Source organism: Alexandromys fortis, unplaced genomic scaffold, assembly GCF_014885135.2.
Source record: "Alexandromys fortis isolate MF-2015 unplaced genomic scaffold, M_Fortis_MF-2015_v1.1 scaffold_134, whole genome shotgun sequence".
Taxonomy (NCBI): domain Eukaryota; kingdom Metazoa; phylum Chordata; class Mammalia; order Rodentia; family Cricetidae; genus Alexandromys; species Alexandromys fortis.
The window spans coordinates 4,331,185-4,343,901 of record NW_026068007.1 but is presented as its reverse complement, the minus strand read 5'-3'; the positions used below and the strand labels follow the sequence as shown (position 1 = coordinate 4,343,901).

The 12,717-nt window shown below is 43.3% G+C and overlaps 1 protein-coding gene across 2 annotated transcripts in view; it reads right to left on the bottom strand.

Annotated features, from left to right (window-relative positions):
- Positions 1 to 7,574, bottom strand: part of Pcmt1 (protein-L-isoaspartate (D-aspartate) O-methyltransferase) — a 32,597-nt gene extending 25,023 nt beyond the window's left edge. For both annotated transcript variants that reach the window (XM_050161626.1, XM_050161625.1), the window contains exon 1: positions 7,320 to 7,574. In XM_050161626.1, the coding sequence (XP_050017583.1) occupies positions 7,320 to 7,548 (229 nt within the window). In that variant the 5' untranslated portion in view covers positions 7,549 to 7,574. The remainder of the gene's footprint in view (positions 1 to 7,319) is intronic.
- Between the last annotated feature and the right edge of the window lie 5,143 nt (positions 7,575 to 12,717).

The following is a 12,717-nucleotide window of genomic DNA, read 5'->3' as shown; positions in this document are numbered from 1 at the left end:
GTCTTAGAGACTTTGGACTTTTTTTTTTTTTTGAAACAAAATTTCGGGGATTTATTATCTTGTAAATGATCATACAATTTCCTTAGCTCTGAGTAGTTTATGTAGAAATAAACACTAGTAAGAGAGGGTTTAATAATAGCTAAAAATGTACAAAAATATTGAAATCAGAAATGTTTTAGACTGTGTGCCATGGATTCAATACTTCTCAGTGAATAAGGAAGTCAATTTACAACCTCCTCAATGGAATTTTTTTTTTAAAAAAAAAAAAAAGTGAAACAGAAAGATTGGATTAAAAATTCAAAGAAAATGTTTCGGTCAACATTGATTTTTCTCCCCCCCCCCACAAGGATATTTCAACTATCACTCAAAAGTTCAGTGGCACATTCTTTAGTAGGTCCTTAAGGCAATATATTTAAAATAATTTACAATTTGATTTGATGTTATCTATCTTAAAACACCACCTCAAAATAGATGCTCAAAATAATGCCTGAGACTCCAGGCTTCTAAGCATCACCAGACACAGTAAAGACTGGGAACTCTTGGAGGACAAAATGTATTTTGTTTTATGAGGTGGATATAGGCCTTGAGGAGCCAAGGGCAGATTGTCATAGTTTAGGTCAACAATTTCCCCCAAAATCTTGGTCCCAGATTGACAACAGTGGGAAGTGGTGATCAGTGGGAAGTCTTCAGGTCGCTGGTACTGGAAGAACGGTGGGACCCTGGTATCCTCTCTGTCTCTCACCACCTGGCCATGAACTGGGGGCTCTATTTACCATGTGCTTTGGCCATGATGTGCTGCCTTCACACAAACCCAAAGCAACAGGGCCAAACAGTCATAGACTGAGACCTCTATAACCAACCCCAAACAAACTTTTCCTCTTTTTAACTCATTATCTCAAGAAACCGCTAACAGTACTGGGAACCTAACAATGAAGGCACAGCAAAGGGGGTGACTATGAGACATTTATGGGATACAAGTAAACCTTGGAGAAATGAGGAGGACCAGTATAGGTGTAAATCAGACAGATTCCAAATCCAGTAAAACTTTCCCCAAACTCATTATATAAAATAAGTTCCATCTCAAGGGCTGAGAATGTAGCTCAACGGTAGAGTACTTGCCTAGCATAGTGAAAGCCTTGATTTTGATTCCCAGCACCAAAAGATGAAGGAGAAAGGTTGTCTCAATAAGAAGTACTGTCCCATTTTACTAGATTATAAGTTAATAGCCACTTATGATTTATCTTGCATTTCTTCTCAAGTATCAACAAGCAAACAAAATTTTCATCTTTTACTTCTCATCCAGAATTAGATGAGGTAGACTCAAGATACACTGAGGACATAAAGTCTAAAAGAGCCTGATTTAAAATTGCACTATAATCAAAGAAGCTTATATAACAGCAAGCAAAGACAAAGCAGTTCTCTAAGTACCAGATGTTATTCAAGCATACATTGTTGTTCTCTATGCCTGTCAGTTTTAGTTGGTCTGTAGAAGTAAACTGTTTCAACATTACTTCCCAAAGGAGAGGGTTGTTTCTTGGGCTCCTTTTCATCCGTATGTAAAAGTAGGTTAACATCGGCAGTTAGTGTTAAAATGTTTGCCTCTTTGCCTGACTCCTGAAACATACATACTCCATAAGTATTATGCAATCTTTAAAGCTATTTTAAAATCACACAATCTTGGATATGGAATGTTCCTCTTAGAACTGGTGTACATTCAAATCTGCTAACAACTCCCTCTGTAGTGTCCCTTACAGTGAAATGGTCAGCCACCCTCTCTCTGCTTTAGTATACCCAGTGACAGAAAGCATTGTTGTTCAAAATAAACTTTTTTTTTCTTTTTTGAGAAAAGGTTTCTCTGTATAGCCCTGGCTGTCCTGGAACTCACTCTGTAGACCAGGATGGACTCAACTCAGAGATCTGCCTGTCTCTGTCTCCGAAGAGCTGGGATTAAAGGCATATGCCACCACCACTGGCTTCATGACAAACTTTTGATGGTTAGGGTAGCTCTGCTGAGTTCTTCCTTATAATGAGTCCGAATCTACCACCTGCTTTACCCTCTTCTACATGTTTCTTCAAGTATTTATTATTCCCTAAAACCATCGCTTTGCTAAATCGGACACCTCAGTCCCATCCAAGTATCATCTAATATGCCAACCCTTTTGCTCTCCATCACACTTGTTCAAAGATCCTTTTACTGTCACCCCTAAAGCACCTCAGTCAGAAAACACAAATACTAGAACAAATATACACAACAACAGTGTAACTTCCTCTTCCTGCAGCTTAATTTCCCCTTAAATAGCATGTAAAAGAGCCAATCACCTAGACAGAACAGAACTTCCTGTGACAGAGGGTATGTTGTATATCTATACTTTTCATTTTCATCAGGGCAGCCACTAACTTCAGGAAGTTATCAAGGCCCTGAAACATGGCTGGTATAACTACAGAACTGAACATTTAATTTAGTTTTTACTTAAGTTAATATAAGTAGATACACACTGATTTTTTTTTTCTTGGTATGGTACAGGGAACTAAATTCTGGAACTCATGTATGCCAGATGAGAACTCTACCATCTCAGAGTTCTCAGTAACAACATCCTCAGGCCACCTAATAATAAAATTTAACTATTATCCTATGTATACACTATGAGTTACTTACTGTTAAGTTAGTTAAAACTAACTTGAGATGGCTCAATGGGTAAAAGTGCTTACTGACATGCCTGATGATCTGAATTTGATGCCTGGAACCATGTGAAGGTGGAAGGCAAGAACTGACTCTATAAAGTGTACACACACACAAATAGCTCCAATTTCTTATGCTCTTATGAGCTGGTTATGTGCTAATGTACACATAAAGAGTAAAGGGAGAGAGGGAGGGAAGTAAGGAGAGAGGGTAGGAGGGAGGAAGAGAGGGAGGGAGGGAGGGAGGGAGGGAGGGAGGGAGGGAGGGAGGGAAGGAAGGAAGGAAGGAAGGAAGGAAGGAAGGAAGGAAGGAAGGAAGGAAGTCATTTGCAAAAGTAAACAAGCTGGGCCAGCATGGCTACAGACCAGGAAACCTGGTACTCAGGAAGCACATTTGCAAGCACCTTAAGTTTGAGGCCATCCTAGCCTACAGTGTGTTCACAAGATCCCACCTCAAAAAAGAGAGCTATGCATACAGTCCAGTGGTCTAGCACTTGCTTAGCATGCATGAGGCCCTAGAGTCCCCAGCACAAGGGGGAAATGATGGTCCTTCAGAAGGACAGACATGAGGATGAAAAGTTCAGTGTCATTCTCAACTACACAGAAGGTGAGGACAGTCTATGCTACATGAGACAGTTTCAAAACACACACAAAAAAATAAATAAAAAATTTAAAAAAACAAACAACAACAAAAATAAATGTTTTTAGGACCCAACAACAAAAATTATCATAATCACATATTCAAATATCAATAAAGGTCTCAATTTAGGTATATCATAGCATATCAAATCTGTTCTTTCTCCCAAATAAATTCCTGATCTGCTCCTCTCTGCAAAGTCAAACCAAAATCAAATCTGCTGTTCACTCACTCACTTATTTCCAACTCAGGAAATAGCAAACCATCCCAGCTGCCAGGCCTAACACTCTGGGGTCATACTTGACTTGTCTCCAGTCTTTTTCCCACACCTCACATTCAAACCTAGCCCTGTAACTTCACTGTCTGAGCTGTTAGTGCCTCAGCTCCATCCTCGTGGCTGTCTGCCCATCACCAAACCTTTGCTCAAAGGATATACTAGAGAAGCATTCTCTCCTGCAACTGCAAACCCACTGTCCCGTGCTCTGACGATGGTCATCCTACTGTCCCGTGCTCTGACAATAGTACTCTTTACTTAGCTACTTGCTGTAGAAGAAAGCCACAAAAAGTAGTGTATATTTGTTTCACTCTCCGCTTTATCCCTAATGATTGGCACACTGGAGACCCAGCCCCACTGCATGCAATGCCAAGTGCCTGCAGGCCAGTTATCAACAGATTGAAGGAGGATGATTGAGCCCAAAAATTCATGACTAGCTTGTGCAATATAAGGAGACCTTGTCCTGAAAAAATTTATAAATAAATGAATAAAGAGGAAGCATGGAGCTGAAGAAACGGCTCCGCGGTAAAAGTACTTGGCTGCTCTTCTAGAGGACCCAGGTTCAATTCCCAATACTATCATGGCAGCTCAAGACTGCCTGAAACTCCAGTTCCAGGGCTTCTGATACCCTCTACAGACACACATTTAGGAAAAACACCAAAACACATAAAATAAAAACAAAAAAGCAAAAAATAGTAATAAAGAGGAAACATTCATGTATTCACTGGATGATTGATAATCCTACAAACATTGTATTTAGAAGCATTCAAGTATTCACTGGGTGAATGATAGTCCTATAAATATTGTATTTGCAAAATGAAACAGTCAAGGATACAAAAGAAACATAAGCAGAAATGACCATACATTAAGGAATTACATAGAATTTTTTTGTTTTGTTTTTACAAATAAAAACAAGTTGAGAAGAGGAGAAAGAGTTGCTCATCTTGTGTTAAGTGGCCAGTGTAGCCACACACCTTTAATCCTAAAACTCGGACGGCAGAGGCAGGCAGATCTCTGTGAGTTCCAGGCCAGCCTGGTATACAAAGCAAGTTCCAAGACAGAGTTGTTACAAAGAGAAATCTTGTCTTTAAAAACCAAAAAAAAAAAAAAAAAAAAAGACACTGAAATCCAAGCAAGAAGTGAATGACCCTTGTAAAACCAAAGCAAAAGAGAAGACTCTGCAGGCCAAGAAGGCACTGCTGAAAGGGGTCCACAGTCACAAAACTACAGTACCTACCAGAAGCCCAACATACTAGGACTCTGGTGGCAGCCCACTGCCCTGCAAGAGCACCTGCAGGAAAAACAAGTTTGCCATCATCAACCCAAGCACTGAGTCAGCCATGAAGAGCTCTAAAATGCTGACTTTCTAAAACCTTATTTTAAAATATATAACTGAGGCAGAGGCAGGAGGATCTCTTTGAGTTCGAGGCTAGCCTGGTCTACAAGAGCTAGTTTCAGGACAGTCTTCAAAGCTACAGAGAAACCCTCTCGAAAAATAAAACAAAACAAAAATCAAATATATAAATATCTATATATAAATATAGATAACTGATAAACCTGAAATAGTAGCAGAATTTAGCTTTGCAATTTTCAATTCTCTGCCTCTATGAAGTCCCTGGGTTCACAGCTCTACACATGCAACTTAATTTGTCAGAGCCTTTTTTTTTTTCTTGGTTTTTCAAGACAGGGTTTCTTAGTAGCTATGGAGCCAGTCCTGGAACTCACTCTATAGACCAGGTTAGTCTTGAACTCACAGAGATCCGCCAGCCTCTGTCTCCCCAAGGCCACCACCACCCAGCTTGTTGGTGCCTTTAATCCCAGCACTGGGGAGGCAGAGTCAGGCAGATCACCTCGGAGTTCGAGGCCAGGCTGGACTACAAAGTGAGTTCCAGGACTGCCAGGACTACAGGGATAAAACCTGTCTCAAAAAAAAAATTTAAAAAAAAAATTTTGTTAGCTATAAAATCTCCACTCCTCGTAGCTGAACAAGCTCTGCAGATGATCCAGGACTGGAGGGTAAGCTCAAGCTTTGGAGAAACTGTTGAAACTTACCAAAGAACAGTTACCACAACATAAGCCAACGAATGACAAGAAATGTATCATCACAAACTCAAAGTGTACAAATGATGCATCAACTATAAAAATCAAACAGTACTTCTGTCTTCAAATACAAAAGAAAAAGTAAATACTTTCAATGAATTACAACATTAAAACTAAGCAAAGCATGAGTACATTTGGGGGGGAGGGATTAAAACTGTAACCCCCGCTTCCAATTCGCAGATCCCTTTACTTCAGTATCAACTTGATTTTATTCCTAAGACTTCAATTAAAAGCCCTTCATTTTGTAGCTGACAGGAACTCAAGGGAGAGCACTTGTCTAGCATGTCTAAAGTCCCAGGGTTAACTTTGTGGTTAAACAACACAAAGCACTAAATATCTACTATTTATTTAGTTATTATTTCTGAACTGCAATGATGTATATATTAAGTACCAGACTGTCCTACTTATTTCTCTCATTCATCTTTTTGCTCCCTACAAAGATCTTGGCATATACTGGACAATGAATTGGCATTCCTGGGGAAAAGAATGAGTATTGACTCTGAGAAAATTCTATTTTTTTTTTATGGTTCTAGCCCTCGAGGAGATCACGAATGGAGGTGAAAAATAAGACAAACACATGAAAAGTTTTTCTTTAAAAAAAAAGCATAAGAAAATTAAGAACATGACCTGGAAGACTATGATAATTGTTTTTTTTTTTTTTTCAAAACTGGTGGGCAAAAGGAACTGTGAATTCTGACTAGAGTGAGATTATGAACTTGTAGTTCGCCTTGGTATCTGAACAACACTCTATTTCAATTTAAAAAGGTAAGTGACACAGCATTCACTGTACCCTAAAACTATCAACAAAGGAAGGGCTACATGACTACAGAGAATGCTAGCTTTTTTAAAAAAACGTTTCATACACGCTTTTAAAAACCAATGGACGATCCTGAGAAAAAGTACCAACATTTTATATACACCGTGGTCTACTGGATTCAGGACCTCACAAAGGTTCCAAACAAAGTCTCAGGAACAGTATGCCCTAACAGACCATCCCTTGGCTCCCCGCAAAGAGCCTGCACTCTGGACAGCGGCCTGAGAATGTGCTTCCAGCACCCACCCGTAACCCCAATACCCATAACGTCCTCTCCCTCCCCTGGCTGGTATCAGACAGCCGCATCTCCCTCCAAGGGAAAAAACTGAGGGCGGGGGAAGCAGAAGAAACTCGCTCGGGGAAATCTACCGAGGAGGACAGCGAGAGAACCCTCGGGCTGAGGGTGGTGTCCCCTCGGTGCCAGCCCAGTCACCAGGAGTACAAGCTCGCACTTCCCCATCCCGAAGTCACGCCCCTCGCCGGTTGGACGGACCGCGGACTCCAGCAACAGCCCCGCCACCTGTGCCGCACCCTGTCCCCGCAGCCCGCGAAGAGGAGGCGGCCGTCCCGTCCCACCCGCCGCAGCCCCCCTTGTGGCTTCTCTCCCCTCCCCGTCCACAGTGCCTAGTGACAGGTCCCGGGGGAGGAGACCGCAAACGCACGCCGTCCAGGACTCTCGGTGCAACCGCGCACAAACGCCCTCCAGCCGGCGCAGGTGTGCAGACCGAACGTTCCGGACGGTCAGTGGGGGGGGGGGGGGAGCGTCCAGGCCCGGCCCTTCCCCGTGGCCCACGCCGGGCGGGGGTGGCACTTACTGCGGAGGTTGTGGATTAGCTCCGAGTGGCTGGCGCCGCCGGATTTCCAGGCCATCGCGAAGCACACCCGGAGCAGGTACAGAACCACCTTCAGCGCGGCGACGGTCCCCAGCAATTTCCCCAAGAGTGAGACCACCTCCCACACGGTCACCGCCCCGTTGGTGTCCCCGCTCGCGCGGTCGCTGTTACTGCCGTCGCTGCTGCTGCCGCCACTGCGCGCTCCCGGCATCCCCCGCGGCACGCATGCGCTCTGTGACGCCGCGCAGCCCGGGGTGCGGCCGGGCGGGGCCGGAGGCGGGGGAGGCCTGGAGAGGGGGGAGCGGGTGGGTGGCGGCCCGGTGACCGTGGCGTGGTCCGGCTAGTCAACGCTGCTGGGTTCCCCTGGCTGAGGCTCGCGACGGCGGGGTGGCGTCCTGCGCGGTGGGACTCGTTCCTGGCTGCGTCCCGGCTGACCCAGCGCCGTGGCGGGATGACGGGTCCTACGTGTGGTGCCGGTTTGGGCTCCGCAGTTGCCGCTCCGTCAGCCCGGGCTCCGCAGTCGCCGCTCCGTCAGTTGTTGCGAGCAGCGGGTCTGCTCCTATGACTGTCCAGATTGCTAGATAGTGAGCTACCTCCGTCCTGCCTCACCCAACCCGGTGCACTAACATTTAGGCTGGTAGAGTCAAGGCTTCTGGTGATGGGGCCAGAATAATCAATTTATCAGAGCCCGAGAGCAAACACCTTCTCCAGCGCTAAGTCCACCAGCTTCTGTCAGAAGGACGGTGCTGACTAAGCCGACTTTAGGGCTCTGGTTTGTTTTCAGCTCTGAAAGCGCAAAATCAAGGTGGAAAGATACAAGGGCTTGGGGTTAGAGATGCTTTTCTAGTTAAGAACAAAACTAGCTGAGAGCTATGAATGGTTACTAAACACCACAATATCCTATGGTGAAAGTGTTATTCTTCCTACCCAAGTGTGAGTTTCAACCGACAAGCCTCACAAGTTACACCTTAGACTGAGCAGTAGCTTTATTCTTTCCATCTCTGCTAGGTTCTGAGAAGTTGACAGGAAACACTGTCTGCTGCTTCCAGAGTGTGCTAGCTAAAACTGAGACGCAGACATCAACTCCAGTAAACTTTTTAGGAAGGAAACGAAGCTATAAGACACCAGTGCTGTGCTATGGCGTCAGGAGCAATTTCCAAATTACAGCGCTTACCAAACTTCGTCACATGAAACACAACCTGCTTCCCATCCGAAATGTCCATTATCTGTTTTCATGGATCCTTTAACTATTAATGTCCGTGTTCTTCAACATTAAGAAGAAAGCAATGCCTGGTAATGGTGACGGAAGCCTTTAATCCCAGCACTTGGGAGGCAGAGGTAGGCAGATCTCCGTGAGTCCGAGGCCAGCGTGGTCTACACTGTGAGTTCCAGGACAACCAGCTTCTACAAGAATAAAGCAGTGAGTTTTAGTTTGTTTCCTGCCCGGCAAACGTTCAGGCTAGACACTCTTGCCGTTAAGTACTTTCACTTGATGCCCTTTCTTGCATGGATCATGATGATTATAGCTGAGTTTAATCCAGTCACCTTTTCCCACACCTCAGTCTGTAACACCCAACCTCAGGTGAGACTGTTCAGAGACTTGATTTTCTCATTTGTGAGGGATTGGTCACTGTCTCATGCAAAACCCATTTCAGTGACTGGCATGTTGTATGGGGGCAGAAATGTCCAGGGTGGGTAACAGTCTTCATAATTCTCATATCATTGCCCCATTTAAAGAAACTGCCAATTTAGTTTTGAATGTATAAAGGAGAATAGAAGTACCAATAAATGGTCAGTGGTGGCACATGCCTTTAATCCCAGCATTTGGAAGGCAGAAGCAGGCAAATCTTGGTGAGTGTGAGGCCAGCCTGGTCTACAGAGCGAATTTTAGGACAGGCTCCTAAGATATATGGAGAAACCCTGTCTCAAAACAACAACAAAAACAATACCAATATGTCCTTCCTTGTTGTAATAAGGGCAGTGGGCTACGTTCCTGGCACCCAGCTGCCTGCATGGCTAGCTTTACCCGAAATAATTACACAGAAACTATATTCTTTAAACACTGCCTGGCCCATTAGTTTTAACCTCTTATTGGCTAGCTCTTACATATTGATCTAACCCATTTCTAATATTCTGTGTAGCACCATGAGCTGGCTTACCAGGGAAAATCTTAACCTGCATCTGTCTGGAGTGGGAGAATCATGGCGACTGCCTGACTCGGCTTCTTTCTCCCAGCATTCTGTTCTGTTTACTCCGCCTATCTAAATTCTACCCTATCAGAGGGCCAAGCAGTTTGTGTTGTGAAATCAACACAAAACAGAAGACTCTCCCCCATCACTTCCTCTTGAATTTTGTAGGATTTACATACTAGTCATGAAATCTATGATTAGAAGAACACCAGTGGGCTGGGAATATGGAAGAGGCCTTACCTTCCAAATGAAAGATCTCAGGTTCCCTCCCTGGAACCATCAACAACAGACAACAGAGGCCATTTAATGGTCTGGACTTTCTAGATAATAGTGCTGGGCCTCGTTAGAACAACATGGGCTGAAGGGATCTGGAAAAGGTAGACAAAGTCATTGATCTTTGAGGGTGGGCAGGGTTATGAGAAGTAGTGAACAGTGGAGTGTATTACAGGTGTTACCAACAGCACGGAGGCAACATAGAGGGTTCATAGCCTGGTGAGACAGTTCTCAACAAGCACATTATTAATTACATCTATAAGTGAAACTGACTAGGCATACAGAGCAAGAAAAACAAAACTAAAACCAGAGGGCCTGGAGAGAGGGGCCAGCAGTTACGAGCACTGGTTGTCCTTCCAGAGGACCTGGGTTCAATTCCTAGCACCCGCACGGTGACTGAAAAAACCTTTTGTAATTCCAGTTCCAGGGGGATCCTACACTCTCTTCTGACCTCCTGAGCATCAGGCACACTTGTGCACATACATACATGCAGTGCACTATGAAACTAGAGTTCCAGATTCTAGTCCCAGGCTCTTCCAGTGTATGTTAACCTTGGATCAGAAGTAGAGGAAGTTGAAGATACTAAGTTGCTACCTTAGTGAACATACTTTCAGGATAATTTAAGGATTATTTTTCCTGTTGCTGCAGTCCTGACTGGGATTCTAATCCTGAGCTACACACTTAGCCCTCACTTAGGAGGTTAAGCATTTTTGAAGGTTTATTTTATATGTATGAGTGGTTTGTGTTGTTTGTTTGTTTAAAGGGTCTCACTATATAACTCTGGCTGTTCTGGAACTCATCATGTGTAGGAGCCTGCTTGTTTGTTCACGGCTGCCCAGACTCAAAATAATTACACGGAAATCTGTATTAATAGCAATACTCTTTGGCCAATAGCTTAAGGTATTGCTAGCTAGCTCTTACATCTAGAATTAACCCATTTCCATTATTTTATATTTTGCCACAGGGTTCATGACCTACTGGCAAGGTTCCAGCTGGCAGATTGCATCTTTCTCCTCTGGAAGCTCCATAGTGTCTCACTGACTTTGCCTTCTTTCTCCCAGCATTCAGTTTCGTTTTCCCACCTAGCTCTACTCTGCTAAGCCACTGACCAAAACAGATTCTTTATTTATTAACCAATAAGAGCAGCACATATACAGAAGGACCTCCCACACCAATTATGTAGGTATGTGTACCACATGTGTACCAGTGGATGTCACAACCACTACATCAATGTAGGTGCTGGGAACTGAACCCAGGCCCTCTGGAAGAACAGCAAATGCTGCTAGTGGTTGAGTAATCTCTCCAGCCCTGAAGTTTTAAAAACATTTTCTATGTGCAATGAAGTTCGACAAATTGCTTGCAGCTGGTACAAGGTATTTCCTCCTGCAATTTTTTTTAGTCTTAGATTTTTCTCTGACAAGGCTAGAGAGATGACTCAGCAGTTAAAAGTATTTGCTGTTCCTTCAGAGGGCTGAAGTTGACTCCTTGGTTCCCACATAGTGATGACTCACACCTGCCTATAACTCCAGCACCAGGATACCCAGAGCCACTCCAGGCACCTGCCCCCATATGCACAGATATGTGGTGTGGGAGGTCCTTCTGTCTATGTGTTGTTTTTATTGGTTAATGAATAAAGAAACTGGCTTGGTCTATAGCATGGGAGGAGGAAGGCAGAGTAAGAGAGTAGCCATTGAATGGCCAGAAATAGATGCTGAGAACTTTACCCCGTAAGCCACAGCCACGTGGTGATATACAGATTAATAGAAATGGAGTGAATTGATATGAGTTAGGCAATAAGAAGCTAGTGATTTAATTAATATAGTTTTTGTGTGATTATTTCAGGTCTAAGCTAGCCGGGGAAGCTGGAAACCAACAAGCCACCCCCTTCCTCCTACCAATATGCAGACACATACTTAGGAATAACTTAAAGTAAAAATAAAGCTATTTTCAAGGACTGGAAAGTGAGAGAGATCAGTTAAAAGCCTGCGTTGTTTTTCGTGAGGATCCGAGTTCATTTTCCAGCACCCACATGGCAGTTCACAACCTTCTGTAACTCCAGTTCCATGGACTCTCACCCCTTCTTCTGGCCTTACCACCAGGTGTGAACATGTTCAGTAGACACAAACATATACGGAAACAAAACATACACACCTAAAGTTTAAAAATCTCTTTTAAAAGTTAAATTTTTAAAGAATTTATCAAAAAGAATAATAAATGTAATTATTTTCCTATCTCTAAATCTGTCATGGATATTTTGAGGGGGGTTGGTTGTGGAATAAAAATATATTTGGTAATAAAATAAATATATATTAGATAAATATGAAGTTCCACAACTTCTAAGCAGCTTTGCTAAATGTATAAAAGTTCATTGGAGGGCTGGAGAGATGGCTCAGTGGTTAAGAGCATTGCCTGCTCTTCTAAAGGTCCTGAGTTCGATTCCCAGCAACCGCATGGTGGCTCACAACCATCTGTAGGGAGGTCTGGCATACACACAGACAGAATATTGTATACATAATAAATAAATAAATATTTTTAAAAACAAAAAAAAGTTCATTGGATTGTATAGTCTTTGGGTCAGGTTAATTTAGGTGTGTGTTGATTTTTGTTTGTTTGGGTTGGTTTTTTTTTTATTTGTTTGTTTTTTCAAGACAGGGTTTCTCTGTGTAACTCTGGCTGTCCAGGAACTCATTCTGTAGTCCAGGCTGGCCTTGAAAGTCACAGAGATCAGCCTGCCTCTGCCTCCCTAAGTGCTGGAATTAAAGGAGTGCACCACTCTGACCTGCTTGTGTTTTTTTTTTTTAACTTGCAACAATTTTATTTTATTTTATTTTTATTTTTATTTTTTCCGAGACAGGGTTTCTCTGTGGTTTTGGAGCCTGTCCTGGAACTAGCTCTTGTAGTAGACCAGGCTGGTCTCT